This window comes from Brassica rapa, chromosome A09 (genome assembly GCF_000309985.2).
Source record: "Brassica rapa cultivar Chiifu-401-42 chromosome A09, CAAS_Brap_v3.01, whole genome shotgun sequence".
Taxonomy (NCBI): Eukaryota; Viridiplantae; Streptophyta; class Magnoliopsida; order Brassicales; family Brassicaceae; genus Brassica; species Brassica rapa.
Genome location: NC_024803.2, coordinates 25030849 through 25045047, shown reverse-complemented (window position 1 = coordinate 25045047; position 14199 = coordinate 25030849). Strand labels below are relative to the sequence as shown.

General features: G+C 30.0%; 1 protein-coding gene and 1 long non-coding RNA gene across 2 annotated transcripts; both read left to right on the top strand.

Moving 5' to 3' along the window:
* The first annotated feature begins 569 nt into the window (after positions 1-569).
* LOC108869725 lies at positions 570-3854 on the top strand. Its single transcript, XR_004451527.1, has 2 exons — positions 570-1198; positions 1345-3854. It is a non-coding gene; the product is annotated as an uncharacterized LOC108869725 (long non-coding RNA).
* Positions 3855-4645: 791 nt separating this feature from the next.
* On the top strand, positions 4646-14072 carry LOC103840122 (subtilisin-like protease SBT3.4). Its single transcript, XM_009116596.3, has 10 exons — positions 4646-5181; positions 5269-5360; positions 5448-5545; positions 5648-5803; positions 5906-6582; positions 6689-6777; positions 10339-10587; positions 10704-10818; positions 10904-11096; positions 11202-14072. Exons 1-10 carry the CDS (start codon positions 5098-5100, stop codon positions 11771-11773), a joined length of 2325 nt encoding a protein of 774 aa, XP_009114844.1. The 5' UTR covers positions 4646-5097; the 3' UTR covers positions 11774-14072.
* The last annotated feature ends 127 nt before the right edge of the window (positions 14073-14199 follow it).

Sequence of the window (14199 nt, the reverse complement as noted above, 5' to 3'; positions counted from 1 at the left end):
AAAAGCCGATGATGTCTTATTGCCAAATAATAAGTCTGAGAGTAGCCTCATCGTATTACTGTCCCTAAAACATCCATACTAAGCATATGTACGTTTAAGTTTTTTGTCCAGCCGACTACTCCTTGGTATTGTATCGATATATTATACATTGTTAGTGCATATGAGGCGACGAAAAACAAGTACAGAAAGTAAAACACACAAAATTTGTTAACGGGGTTCGTTTCCTACATCTCTGGGACCTCGTCCAGATTTCATTGACTTAAAACAAGGAGCAACCTACAATTGCTATATGATACAACACACACACTAGTGTTTACCACTCTTTTCTAAGTAGCAATCTACAAAGATTAGGAATCAAGCACGCATGCATAGATCACCATCCGACGCATCGGAGCACACTGTCTTCTACAGCTGCAATCTTCACAGATCTCTTTAATGAAACCGCCTCTGCTAAACTCCCCCTGAGTCTAGGCTTCAATTTTCCACTTCTCGGAAGTACTTCACCAAGTACGTCAGCACCCAACGCACACCAGTGACACCAAAACGCTTGATCACCCAAGCACACACAAAGCTCACACGAGCTATACACAATGGCTAACTCCACCACACAAAGCGTCAACTCCATCGCCACCAAACTAAGTCCACATCAGACTCCATTAGACAATGCTTCAGAATGTCCTTCGACACCAAGCAGTAACACACACTAAGGAAACCTCTCTCTCTTTATTCTCTGAGGTCTGGCTTTCTCAGAAGGCACATCCCTCCTTATAGAGCAGACCAAAACTTGCTCTCCACGTCTTCAACTTGCTCTTCAAGTCTTCCAAATACACTTAAGGTAACTTTCCATTTTCATTAATGAAAAACTACATCTTCAAGCAAACTCCCTTTTGCTTTATGGAAAACGTCCATATGTCTTCAAGCACATATCATCTTTCCTTTTCCAAGCTCAGCAAGTCCACGCACATCACAAAACCCAAACTCACATTAAGCTCCATCTTCATGACACACGCCTGTAGTACTTCCTGTAGTACTTCGCGAACTGATACATATCATCTCAGCATACTGCATCTTCATACATTACTTTGATTCTCGAATGAAAATTTACTACTGATGCAAACATATCTTCTTATTATTTAGACGAATCAGGTTACTCTGGGATCTCAACCCATGGCGGAAGAAACAGATTATGCCTTAAATGGTATGTTATTTCACTATCTTTGCAGTGATTCTCTTTGTTTACTCGCGCCATTATACATAAACAAGTAGGGAGTAATTTAGATTCATTGTTGAATTCGAGACTCTAATATTTTCAAGTGGATGGATTGGATTACATATGGTTAAAAGACTGCAGACATAGATGAGAAAGCTATCACGAAAGAAAACCCTGAAAATGTGGTTGTGGCCTTCGCTGAAGCAGCCAAGGTATTCTCTCATCTCATCAAGCAGCAGTAATAGGTTCTGAAAATTTGCCTCATGTCTCCACAATTACTTGCTTACTGGTCATGAAAATTATATGATATATAGCATTACTAACTCTGCAGAAATTTTTAGTTATTCTTATTTGACTAAACTGATGAGATAATACTGAAACTGTGAGATGAAAGCATGTTTTCTCTGGATCCTCAACCAATCTTATCGGTTAGTGCTGCAGACACTGTACGCTTACTTTTTAGTGATTACTATTAGAATTTGTTCTCTTGTGATTGTTATTTTAATCTTGAGGTGATCGTATGTATCTTAGGTTGTTGTGTACAAAGGTGACATCTAGACAAAAACCAACCCGCAAGAAAAAAGCTCCCAACTCTACTTTTAAAGATTATTTTGTGATTCTAAACCATGTATGTGGTAAAAATGACAACTCCTTTAAAGATTCATTTGTGATTGAACATTTTTTAAGAGCTAATGGAGCCACACCAATGAAGATTTAATCTTTTTTTTAATCTTTTTTTGGTCCCTACCAAAGGGGATAATGTCTACTGGCCTATGCAATGGGAAGGATAACCTATATGCTGAAAACGTCAAGCCAGAGAGATGGCTCAAGGACACCATCCAAATTCATAAGCTTTCATGTCCGTGCACTTTTTCCCGGACAATTAAGCTTTGTATGTACTTAAGAGTAAAGACGTTGCCTTTTGATATTTTTTTTTGCTTTGACTGTGTATGTAAGCTCGACCAAGAATTTGTCTTGGTAAAAGAACTTCGCATATGAGCAAATGAGCTACATATTTGTCAACATCCCTGCGCAAGCGCGGGGCTACGCCTCTAGTGTATTTAGAAGAGTGGGTTTCGAATGCTTTGGGATTAAGGTGGAGGTTATGTATATTATTATAAATGGTAGTTATAGTTAAGCAATTAGTTGTATATTTATATGTACGTAGGTTTAGTGGCAAAAAAATAATATGTAAAATAGTAGTAAGGGCAAATGTTAGTAATGATCCTGTTATAATTATATTGATTTAAGCATATGATTCAGTTTAGTGTGGAGAGGCTCTTCTCCTTCGTCCTTTTCAGTCCCTGGCTCTCCTTTGATCAGAGGATTTTGAGCAGTTGCATTTATCTAACGGATTTACGTTGGCTCATTTATATTTTTTGGTTTCAAACCTTGCATTTTTTGAGTTTTTGGTGTCGATGTAAACACTGTATCTCTCATGAATATTATCAGATGGAAAAATGATAGAAACTATGGTCATACCCTGTATCTCATAGATCAGTGGATATGCAATTCTTGGATTAATAATGTGATAATTCGTCATGCGGACTCAGGCTCACAGCTCTACAAGACATCAACCTTAATTTTTCATATGTGAATCTTCACTAAATCTTTTATGTAGGTTATTGGTGTGCGTGACCAGTGACAAATCTAAGATTTTTCTTTTGTCAGAGCATAAAATAAATAAAAAGGAAATAAATAGTATAAGAAGAGATTTGAACCATGGTCTAGGGGACAAACAAATGATTCAAACCAATTTTGCTATAGAAAGCTTGTTAATTCTTATGCAATTATATTTATAACTAGATTTTTGTGGGGGCAATTACCTCCTCCTTACACAACGTAGGTTCACCACTATGCGTGACATTCCTTGAACCCAAACTGTATCTTTTAACAACATTTTTACAGGATAAATTATTACCAATTCGAAAAACATCAAATGCATCAATAACCTACGTAAAAAAATCAGTGAAAATTAACATATAAAGAATTAAAATCCTGCACTACAGGACCAGTCTACGTAAAAATCCCACGCGTATATTCACGTGCATATTTTTCCTCGAAATTTCACTTAGCATTAAAAGGATGGATACAGTCACGTGGCACATTGCTTTATATGCTGGCATTTTCTGTCAAGTCGTTTGTTTAAACGTTTCTATAATTGACCTCGTGCAGATTTCAAAACATAACTTACTTTTTATATTAAAACTAGGTGATTTTTCCGTGCTCATGCACAGACATAAATATTTATAAAATAAATATAATACAATAATTAACTGATATTTATTTTTAATTTTAAATTAATTTATAATTTGTATGCATAATTTATATTAATTACTTCATATTACTTTAATTACATATTTATCTAATTGGTTTTGTTGTTTTTACAGTCAATTTAGTTGTCATTTGGACATATTGGATTCTGTTTATTTATTTGAATTCAACTATAATATTTATTTCTTGTAAATGTATTAATTTTTGATTAATTTTCTTATTTGCATTTTAGGTTGGTTGTTGTCTTAAATACATAAGTATATTTTATTAAAATTATGTATAATTTAAGATATATTGTGATTAGAATGAAATAAAAAATAAGCTAAAATGTCTGATTCCAAATTACATAAATTAATATAATGATAATATTCTAAAGTCTCATGCATATATATATAAATTTTACAAAAGATCTAAATTGTTACAGTGAGTTAATATTTTATTTATCATTTGTTAATATGTTTTAAGTCATCATATAATTTAAATTTATAAAATAAATAAATTATTATTATATAAACAAAATAAATAAATTATTATTATATAAACAAAATGAATAAATTATACATTCTTATTGTAGTTACATCTATGATTTTATGATTTTATATATAAGTTGGATTAGTTGCTAATAAATTATACATTCTTATTGTAGTTACATCTATAATTTTAGATATAAGTTGGATTAGTTGCTAATATGTTCATTTGTTAATATGTTTATTGCTAAAATTTATTTTTAGTTTTTTCAATATCTCTTAAAATATGCAGTAAAAATGTGATTGTATTTTATAAGTTATATTATATAAGTAAAATAAAATTTATTTATTTTCTTGTAATTGTCAGATATTATAGTAAACTATGAAAAAACATAAAAAAACATTTCAATAATAATAATAAAAATAATTTTTTTTGTCTATTAAACCTATATACGTTTATGTTACTTAATTATTTTGTGTAATCATCTAAGAAAATATATAGATATATATAAAAAATTCAATCACTTTGAAAATATATATTTGTATTGTGTAAAATTATGTTTTAAAATAAAAATATTTCTTTTTCTAATATCAAGATCATTTGTGTGAACTTTTGTTTTAATGAAATCACATTATATACAAATATAATTTTTCATCTAAGAAGATGTTGATAAAAAAAATATTTTATTACTTCAAAAGTATATTTTTTGTTACTTAAAGATATCTTTTAAATGGAATATTACTATTTTGTGAACTTTCCTTTTTTTATGAAATAATATTATATATACATATATTTTTTCGTTTTTAAATTATTTTTAAAACTTTATAAATGTTTCCTTTTTATTTATATTGTTATTTGGAAAATTTTAAAAAGTAAAAAATAATATTTAAATGTATTTTTTAATTTTATTAGGGGTATCGTAGTAATCAACCACCGTGAGAGTTAACGTGAACGTGACACGTAGGAAAGTGACTCCTCAAATAATATTATAGAGATAAGGGAAATTGAAAGCTCCGAAATGACAAGGAACCATTCCAAGATACGATAGTGTTTAACATCTTGGAATGTGACATGTATATAAATGCTTGTGCTTCTTCATATAGTTTTCCATGTAGATTGCAAATCCAATTTTTTTCTTTCATGGTATGAGGAATTTTAGATCATCAGTTCTTGTGGTGCTAAGTCTGATCATAGTTTCCAATGTCGCACGGGCTAGTGCTGAGACTAAGGTAAATTTTATATTCACAGCAAAAAAAAAACAAAAAGAGAAACTAATAATAATAAGTTATGACAAACATTTGGCTGTGTTGTAATAGATTCATATAGTGTATCTGGGTGAGAAGCAGCATGATGATCCCAAGCTTGTCACAGAATCCCATCACCAGATGTTGTCGTCACTTCTTGGAAGGTACACAGATGATTGATTAACTTTCTGGCTCCAATGGGTCTCAATATGTCTCAAGCTCTAACCAAGAGTTTTCTTTTTGTGTCACAGTAAAGAGGATGCGCATGACTCAATGGTGTATAGTTACCGGCATGGATTCTCAGGGTTTGCAGCAAGGCTCACCAAGTCCCAAGCCAAGAAGATTTCTTGTACTCATTGATGTCTCATAATCACATATAAACATCACTTTGATTGTCTGACCACTATCAGCAGTATGTTTTTATTAATGGCGCACTTCATTTGACAAACAGATTCACCGGAAGTTGTTCATGTCATGCCGGATAGTTACTATGAACTCGCGACAACTCGAACTTGGGACTACTTAGGCCTGGGTACTGCAAATCCGAAGAATCTCCTAAATAATACAAACATGGGTGACCAAGTTATCATTGGCGTTGTTGACACAGGTATGAGTAGATTTCATCACATTCTAGATTTGTCTTTGGTTCTGTTGCTTTTGATTCCTGTATTTTAGTTCCTCAATGACCTGTGGTTATGTATCATTCTAGGAGTGTGGCCTGAGTCTGAATCATTTAATGACGATGGAGTTGGACCAATACCGAGCCATTGGAAAGGAGGATGTATACCAGGAGAAAATTTCAAATTAACTAATTGCAACAAAAAACTCATAGGAGCCAAGTATTATATCAATGGATTTCAATCCGAAATTGATGGATTCAACTTCACAGAATCACCTGACTACAGTTCTGCTAGAGACTTCGTTGGCCATGGAACGCATGTAGCCTCTACTGCAGGTGGTTCATACATTCCTGACGTAAGCTACAAGGGACTCGCTAGAGGAACCATGAGAGGTGGTGCACCTCGTGCTCGCATAGCGATGTACAAGGCTTGTTGGTATCTAGAAGAACTAGGCGGAGTGACTTGTTCATCTTCTGACATCTTGAAAGCAATTGACGATGCTATTCATGATGGTGTTGATGTCTTGTCACTCTCTCTAGGTAGTCGAATTCCTCTGAATTCCGAAACCGATCTGCCTGATGCGATTGCTATTGGATCATTCCATGCAGTTGCAAAAGGTATTACAGTTGTTTGTGCTGGTGGTAACGCTGGCCCATCAGCTCAGACCATTGCAAACACGGCTCCTTGGATATTAACAGTGGCTGCAACCACTCTAGACCGGTCATTCGCCACACCTATTATACTTGGGAACAAGAAAGTGATATTGGTAAACCGGACTATGTTTTTACTTCTTTTTTCTTCTTGACAAATGTTTCTCTATTTGTTGTCGAGCCTTGAAACTCTGTTTATATGTATTTCCGCTGATACATCAGGGTCAAGCAATGTACACAGCCCCAAATCTTGGTTTCACTAGTTTGGTTTACCCAGAGGATCCAGGGAACAGTAATGAGACATTTAACGGGTAAGACCATCGCCAATTATGTTTCATTTTGAATAAATTTATACTCCAATAATATTTTACTACTTTAAGTTAAATATCAGTGTTTTGCGCAGAATGAATATTATATATTCAAATACTTTCACATACTATTATTTATTTACATTTTTATATATTATTTAATAATTAAGAGAGCCATATAATATCATATTATTTAAATGATACTAAAATAAATAAATATTTTAATTTTAATATCTATTAAATGAGACTTCCTGCTGGGTCTATATTATTAAAAATGAAATACAAATCTAAACCTACTCTTAAAATAACATTTTAATTATATTCTAATGCCACTGAAAACTACCTTATCCTAACTTTAAGTATTTATTATTTTTGCTCTATTAAAATAAATTCCTAAATTGATCTAAACTAATGAATGTTGAAACTGTCCAAATATTTCTCAGTTTAATAAAAAAATTGAAAATTGATATTTAATTTTATATGAAAGAAATATTCTGTAAAAACGATATCACTCAAAACCTAATATACAAAAATTAGTATATGCTAAATCTTAAAATAAAAAAAAAATCATTTGAAATTTGATTGAGATCAAAGCCTCAACTCCGTCAATAACAGACCTTTCTCCAGAACTACAATAACATAAACCATATATTAAATAAAAGTTTTTTAGCATTTAATAAATTTACTTTCGGAAATTTTTCCTATTTAATTAATTTGGAAAACTTATTTTAGTATCATTTATATTTTTTCATTAACTATATTTCCACATTAAACAAATGAAAAATATTGTTAAATAAAATATAATATATGGTATTATAATCCATTCCTCATTATTTATTATTAATAAATAAAACTGTAAAGCCTCATGTAAATAATCAATTTTGTAATATATGTATATATATAAAATACAAAATGCTGTTTAAAAATGTTATTTTTTACATATTTTTATATAACTATTAGTCCAGTGCAAATTTAATAAGACAAATATATATAAATAATAGCTAATACAATTGACGGTATAAACAAAATTACTGCATATAACCAAAAAAATGTTTTTATAATAAGTTTCATATTACCTAAAAAGTTAATATGGGTAAATATTTAAAATATATATTACCATATTATATTAATATATTGACTTATATAGCTGTAAAACAAACATCCGCACAAGTGTGCGGATCAAATGCTAGTATGGTTTTATAATCAATTGTATATTGTTAGAAAAAAATTAAATCAGTGATCACAATTTTTATTAGTTTTATTAGCTTACAATCGCTTTTAAAAGTTCAAAATATAACAAACACGAAAATATAAATTCTATTATATGGTTAATATGATTTTATTTACTTTAATAATATAAAATTGAACAAAAAATGACAGATTATACATAATTTACTACCAAATCTTTATTTTTATTCAAAATAAATAATAAATAAATAATTTTCATATGTATTTTAATTTTTTTTTACGTCAAATGGCCATTATATTACTCAAACTGTCATATGTATTTTAATTATAATAGGTAATTTCATAGCTTTTAGTTAAGGAAACAAGGAAATATAGTTTTTATACATTAATAATTAATTCTATGATTAGTTTAATGAAAATCATAATATATGTTTAGATGAACCAACATAATTTTTTATAAAGATTTTAAGAATTATTCTTGTGATGGCATGTGCCATAGTTAAAAATTTGTAATGTTTTCTCAAATAACATATAAGAGATTTCTTGATCCAAATGAAGCAATACACTGTACAACTTTAAATTTAAATAAATCATATTCATTTTTTGAAGATAAAATGTTTTTAATTGTAAAATAATCAGTTAACTCTCTTATACTTATTTTTGTTTCAAAAAATTATATTGGTTAAGGTTACTAAATTAATTACAGAGTTTCAATTATATTTTCATCTAATTAGATGTTTATATCAATGGGTATCAAAATATTCATTCCTAATTTTTTTTAGCTCAGTTAGAAGAATCAAAGATAAATTAGCTCATTTTTTACTTTAAAACAATTTTCTTAATCACTTATAGGATATATATATGGTGTTCTTTATAAAATCTAATTTTTCTGTTAATGTATTTTTTTGTAAGAATTTTAAAGAAATATCATATAATGTCATTAATTTTTTTTGTATCACAAATATAAAACTAAAGGTCATAATGACCAAATATCTTCTCTATTAAAAGAGAAGTACAAAACAATCTACTGCACAAAAATCATGTTTGACCATTTCATTAATTTTTTAATAACCATATTTGATTATTTACATTAATCAACCAAATATGTATCATTAAAAATATCTTAATAATTAATAAGGATATTTTCTCTATTAATAGAGAAGAACAAAAAAAATCTAGTGCACAAAAGTCATGTTTGACCATTTCGTCATCTATATTTAAAGAGAATTACAATTTTTATCTACCATAAAAAAAGTTCATACTAGGTCTCAATTACATTAATTTATTTAATATATAACATTTTTAAATCTTCTCTATTAAAAGAGATTCACTATTTTTATCTACCATAAAAAGGTCATAATATGTATATTTCATCAATTACATTAATTTATTAAATATATAACATTTCAAAAACAAATCTTAATAATTATAAATATATTAATAATAAATAAATTTAACTGTAAATTTAAATTTTACTTTTAGTTATTACAAAATCTGTAGAGAAAAAAATTAACAAGATCTTATTAAAAATTTAAATATTGTTTTAAATTACTGCATTGATTAATTTCCTGATTAATAATTTAATGGTAGATAAACTTTTATCATAAAAAAAAATAATGTTATTTTTTTATAAAGTTTATAATTGTAATCTACATTATATTAAATATATAACATTTCTAATTTTTTTTAATAATTATAACGATATTAATAATAAACAAATTTTAACTGTGAACTTAAATTTTACTTTTAGTTATAAAAATTCTGTTGATAAGAAATTGATCTTATTAATATTGTTTTAAATTAGTGCATTGATTAATTTTCTTTATTAATAATTTAATGTTAAATAAAATTTTATTATAAAAAAAAATTAAAAAATTTAATGTCATTCCTTATAAATTTTGTAATTGTAATCTACATTATATTAACTTATAATATATTTAGCTCTTTAGTGAAACCTATTTTTATCATTTTACTCATTTATATTTTTTGGTATAAAAACACTTTTTGAGTCATTTTAGGAGATTTGCCCCCAATTTTATTATATGAAAAAGTTGAATAGTAGTTATGTTTGATTATTTGACAAAATAACTGGATAAAATTGGTAAACATGTACATTAGAAAGTGTTATCAGTGATAAATTGGAGACTAAATATATTTGAAATAATCTTTTTACAATAAGTAAATGAAGCAAATGATTAAAGTAAATAAATAATTTTTCATTTTTTTTCATTTTTAAGAAAATGAACTATTGAAGATAAAATTGAATCAAATGCTCTAATGTTTTCAAATCTCTGGCTTCCTTCTAAGACCTATGTTCAGTTTTCATTTATGGACATCATTCTCTGATCTCTTTACTGAGTTTGTGATATTTTGCAGTGACTGTGAGTCCCTTAATTTTATCCCCATCCGTGCAATGGCTGGGAAAGTTGTGCTGTGTTTCACAATATCAAGACGTTACACTACTCTATCGGGAGATGCATCTTTTGTGAAAAGAGCAGGCGGTCTTGGCCTGATCATCGCAAGAACCCCAGGGTACACTGTAAGTCCATGTAAAGATGATTTCCCGTGTGTGGCCGTTGACTACGAGCTTGGCACAGATATCCTTTTCTACATACGTTCCACTAGGTATGAAACTTTCAGTTTTGATCTTCACTTATTAAAGCTCAGTTGTTTCGTTCGTTACTAGAAACACTTCCACTTGCGGGAATCTTAGAATATGTTTCATGAGAATGTGTTTGTAGATCCCCTGTCGTGAAGATACAACGTTCTAGAACAATCGTAGGACAGCCTGTAGGGATAAAGGTGGCAACTTTCTCATCAAGAGGACCTAACACCATTTCCCCAGCGATTCTAAAAGTTTGTCCTGAGTCTTTTTTCTTTTTACCCTATAAACACCTTAATGTATCAAATCGTAAGAAACACTACTTGTTTGGCGATACAGCCAGACATAGCAGCACCAGGAGTGAACATATTGGCTGCTACATCTCCCAATGTCACCAACAATGCTGGAGGATTTGCTATGTATTCAGGAACATCGATGGCAGCTCCAGTTATTTCAGGAGTGGTTGCACTTCTCAAAGCTTTGCATCCTAATTGGTCCCCTGCGGCTTTACGATCAGCTATTGTCACTACAGGTCATTATTGTATCTTCTTCCAACTACACAAACAACCACATCACCGATCAAAAGAGAAACTTGAATCCCTCCTCTTTTAACTCAATAGTCGTTTTTACATTGCAGCTTGGAGAACAGATCCGTCTGGAGAGCAGTTACCTGCAGAAGGGTCATCTCGCAAAGCAGCTGACCCGTTTGATTACGGTGGAGGCCTTGTGAACCCAGAGAAAGCTGCAGAACCAGGTCTCATATACGACATGGGCCCAAAAGACTACATTCTCTACTTGTGCTCGGCCGGTTACAACGACTCATCTATCTCTCAGCTTGTCGGAAAAGTAACAGTCTGTTCAAACCCTAAACCTTCTGTTCTCGATATGAACTTGCCTTCAATCACAATTCCAAACCTCAAAGAAAAAGTTACCCTCACCAGAACAGTCACTAACGTTGGGCCAGTTAATTCTGTCTACAAAGTCGTGGTCGAGCCTCCGCTTGGGGTTAGAGTGGTTGTGACGCCGAAGAAACTAGTGTTTAACTCCAAAACCAAAAGGGTCTCCTTCAAGGTACGAGCATCGACCACGCACAAAATCAACACTGGGTACTACTTTGGAAGCTTGATTTGGACTGACAATGTGCATAACGTGACTATTCCTGTGTCTGTGAGAACACAGATTCTGCAAAACTACTTCGATGAGAACTGATGATTTATTATGTGTTTGCAAAAACAAAGCTTTAACTAGGTGATAACCCGCGCCATGCGCGGAGTGAATAAATTTAAGAGTTTAGTAATTTGAAGTAATCTATATTATAAAGGTACACTACAAAAAAATAGTAAATATTCAAAAATAAAATGTTAGTCAAAATTACACGTTTCACTAACAAATTAATTTTTTTTTTTAAACTTGTTTATATTTTAGATTATTTCTCCTATAAGTAATGGAAGAGAGTCAATAAGAGTGATAAGAGTAAACAAAAAACTAATATAAATCAATTATGAATTAAAGATAGAAAGCAACATAAGCAATAATAATAAAACCCTGCAGAATCAAAATATAATTTAAAAAAAAAATTGAGGAAACATGACTGTTGTGATTGTTTGAATGCAGTGTGGTAAAGTAGTATTGAGAAGGAGATAATTGTGAGAATATAGCTACGAGGCCAAGTATATATATATGCAAGGTGCCTAGGTCTAGAATAAACTCGACGCAATTAATAGCCACATTAAAATCATTATTATTCAAAATCGATATCACAATATATTTGTTGCAAGGTTCCGAAAATTACACGATATGTATGTTGTATTTTAGGAAACAAACCTGGTACATGGATTCTAAATTAATATTTGAAAGCAATCAGTGATTATGTCACATGTGTCTTTCGAAATTTAAGTCACTTAGATTTTTAGTTTCCATTTTTTTTGTATGATTCTACTACTATGGTTTCCTAATACCATAAAAGCATTTTATTTGATACAAATATAAACAAATTATAGTCATTTACGCATTTAGATTCCTAATGTGTGATACATTGAGGAGATTACCAATTAAAAACCACCGAGTAATCCGTGATTTACAGAGGATTTGATGTATTTTAAATAAATTTAGTGTATCAATAGAATAATTAAGGGAATCACCCCCATATTGCAGGTTTCAACTATAACTACAATTATAAATTATAAATGACATAATCAACGTATGAAGATCACGTAAATCATGTGGGTTGTGATGGAAGTAAATCGTGATTGAGAATTCATATTTGATGTTTTAGGAAAATACATCAAGCGAATCAATGTCCAAATTATTGTGTTTGATTTTTTTCATATATTTAATATATTTCTACATGCGTAATACACAAATAGACATAGTGTATTATATGGTTTTTAATATTTCTATATTTTTATATATGCGTAATACACAAATCGACATAGTCTATTTTGTCTTAACCCAAAATTTTATATGGATTCTTATCAAATAAATTAACATCAAACTTGACTAACTTAAAACCAGTTCAAACGATCACTTCAATTTAGATTATAGTTTTCAATATTATATAAAGTAAAGTGATCGTTTGATGTTATCAAGCCAAATATATTTAATTGTATTTTCCCCTAAATATATAAAATATAATATGATTCGAAGTCTCAGATCTTTTTGATTTAATAAGATAGATGTCGAATGCTACATGATTAATATAAATGTATATAGACTTTTAAACCTTCGATGAGTAAATCAAATGTTACATTTGCTATATTCCGTGTAATAAAACATGGAAAATATTAATGCGCAAACATAAATCGTACACATTTTATATTGTAATGACCAATGGCATATGTTGTAATAAATCTAGTTAACCAAGGGTTTTTGAATATAGGTTGTGAGAGTGTTTGTGAGACTGACACGTAGGAAATGACACTCTTGTAAATCACACATGAACTAAAGGTTATTTATTTTTAATGCTTCTCAAATAATATATAAGAGAAAATCAAAGTTGATTTGGGGATATTATTCTGTTCTCTTATCCTTCTATAAACAAATAAATTTGCTTAAATTTTAATTTTTCTTTTTCTACGAGAAACATATTAGCCTTCATCAAACACAGTGACAACACCATAGTCTAGATACATTCTGGATTACCCTTGTTGAGCGCTTGAAACTCTTTTGACTCACAACTTCCTTACTTCCAAATAATAATAGGACAAATTAAAAAAAAAAATTAATGTGTCTATTGAATATTCATCCCATCTATTAAAAATTATTTTGTCAATTCTCGATTAGTAGTTCTTGTTTAAATGTAGGAAAAATTGGCAAATTGGGCAAATCGCAAGTTTGATATTAGGGAGTTGGGACACCTCAAGTTTAAATTAGCAAATTGGGTAAATCGTCTTTTCGAGAAGTGTGAAATATCGACAGAGGGCGCGCGTGGTTCTTGATATTACGACTGTGCCACCACTTATTTTTTTATTTAAAAAATAAAAAAAAGACCTAATAAAAGCAAAAAAAAATTAAAAATTAGAAAAAAAAAACATCCCATCAAAATATACCAGAACCACCTCTAAACAGCTGCAATTGAGAACCAAACATAAGAAGATTCTCACATAAGAACCACCCTCGACTGAACCCAGATCGGC

Coding starts and splice junctions, on each gene's coding strand:
- LOC103840122 (XM_009116596.3), top strand. CDS start 5,098: ATGAGGAATTTTAGATCATCAGTTCTTGTGGTGCTAAGTCTGATCATA. Junction 5,804..5,905: donor CATTGGCGTTGTTGACACAG/GTATGAGTAGAT, acceptor GTATCATTCTAG/GAGTGTGGCCTGAGTCTGAA. Junction 11,097..11,201: donor ATCAGCTATTGTCACTACAG/GTCATTATTGTA, acceptor TTTACATTGCAG/CTTGGAGAACAGATCCGTCT.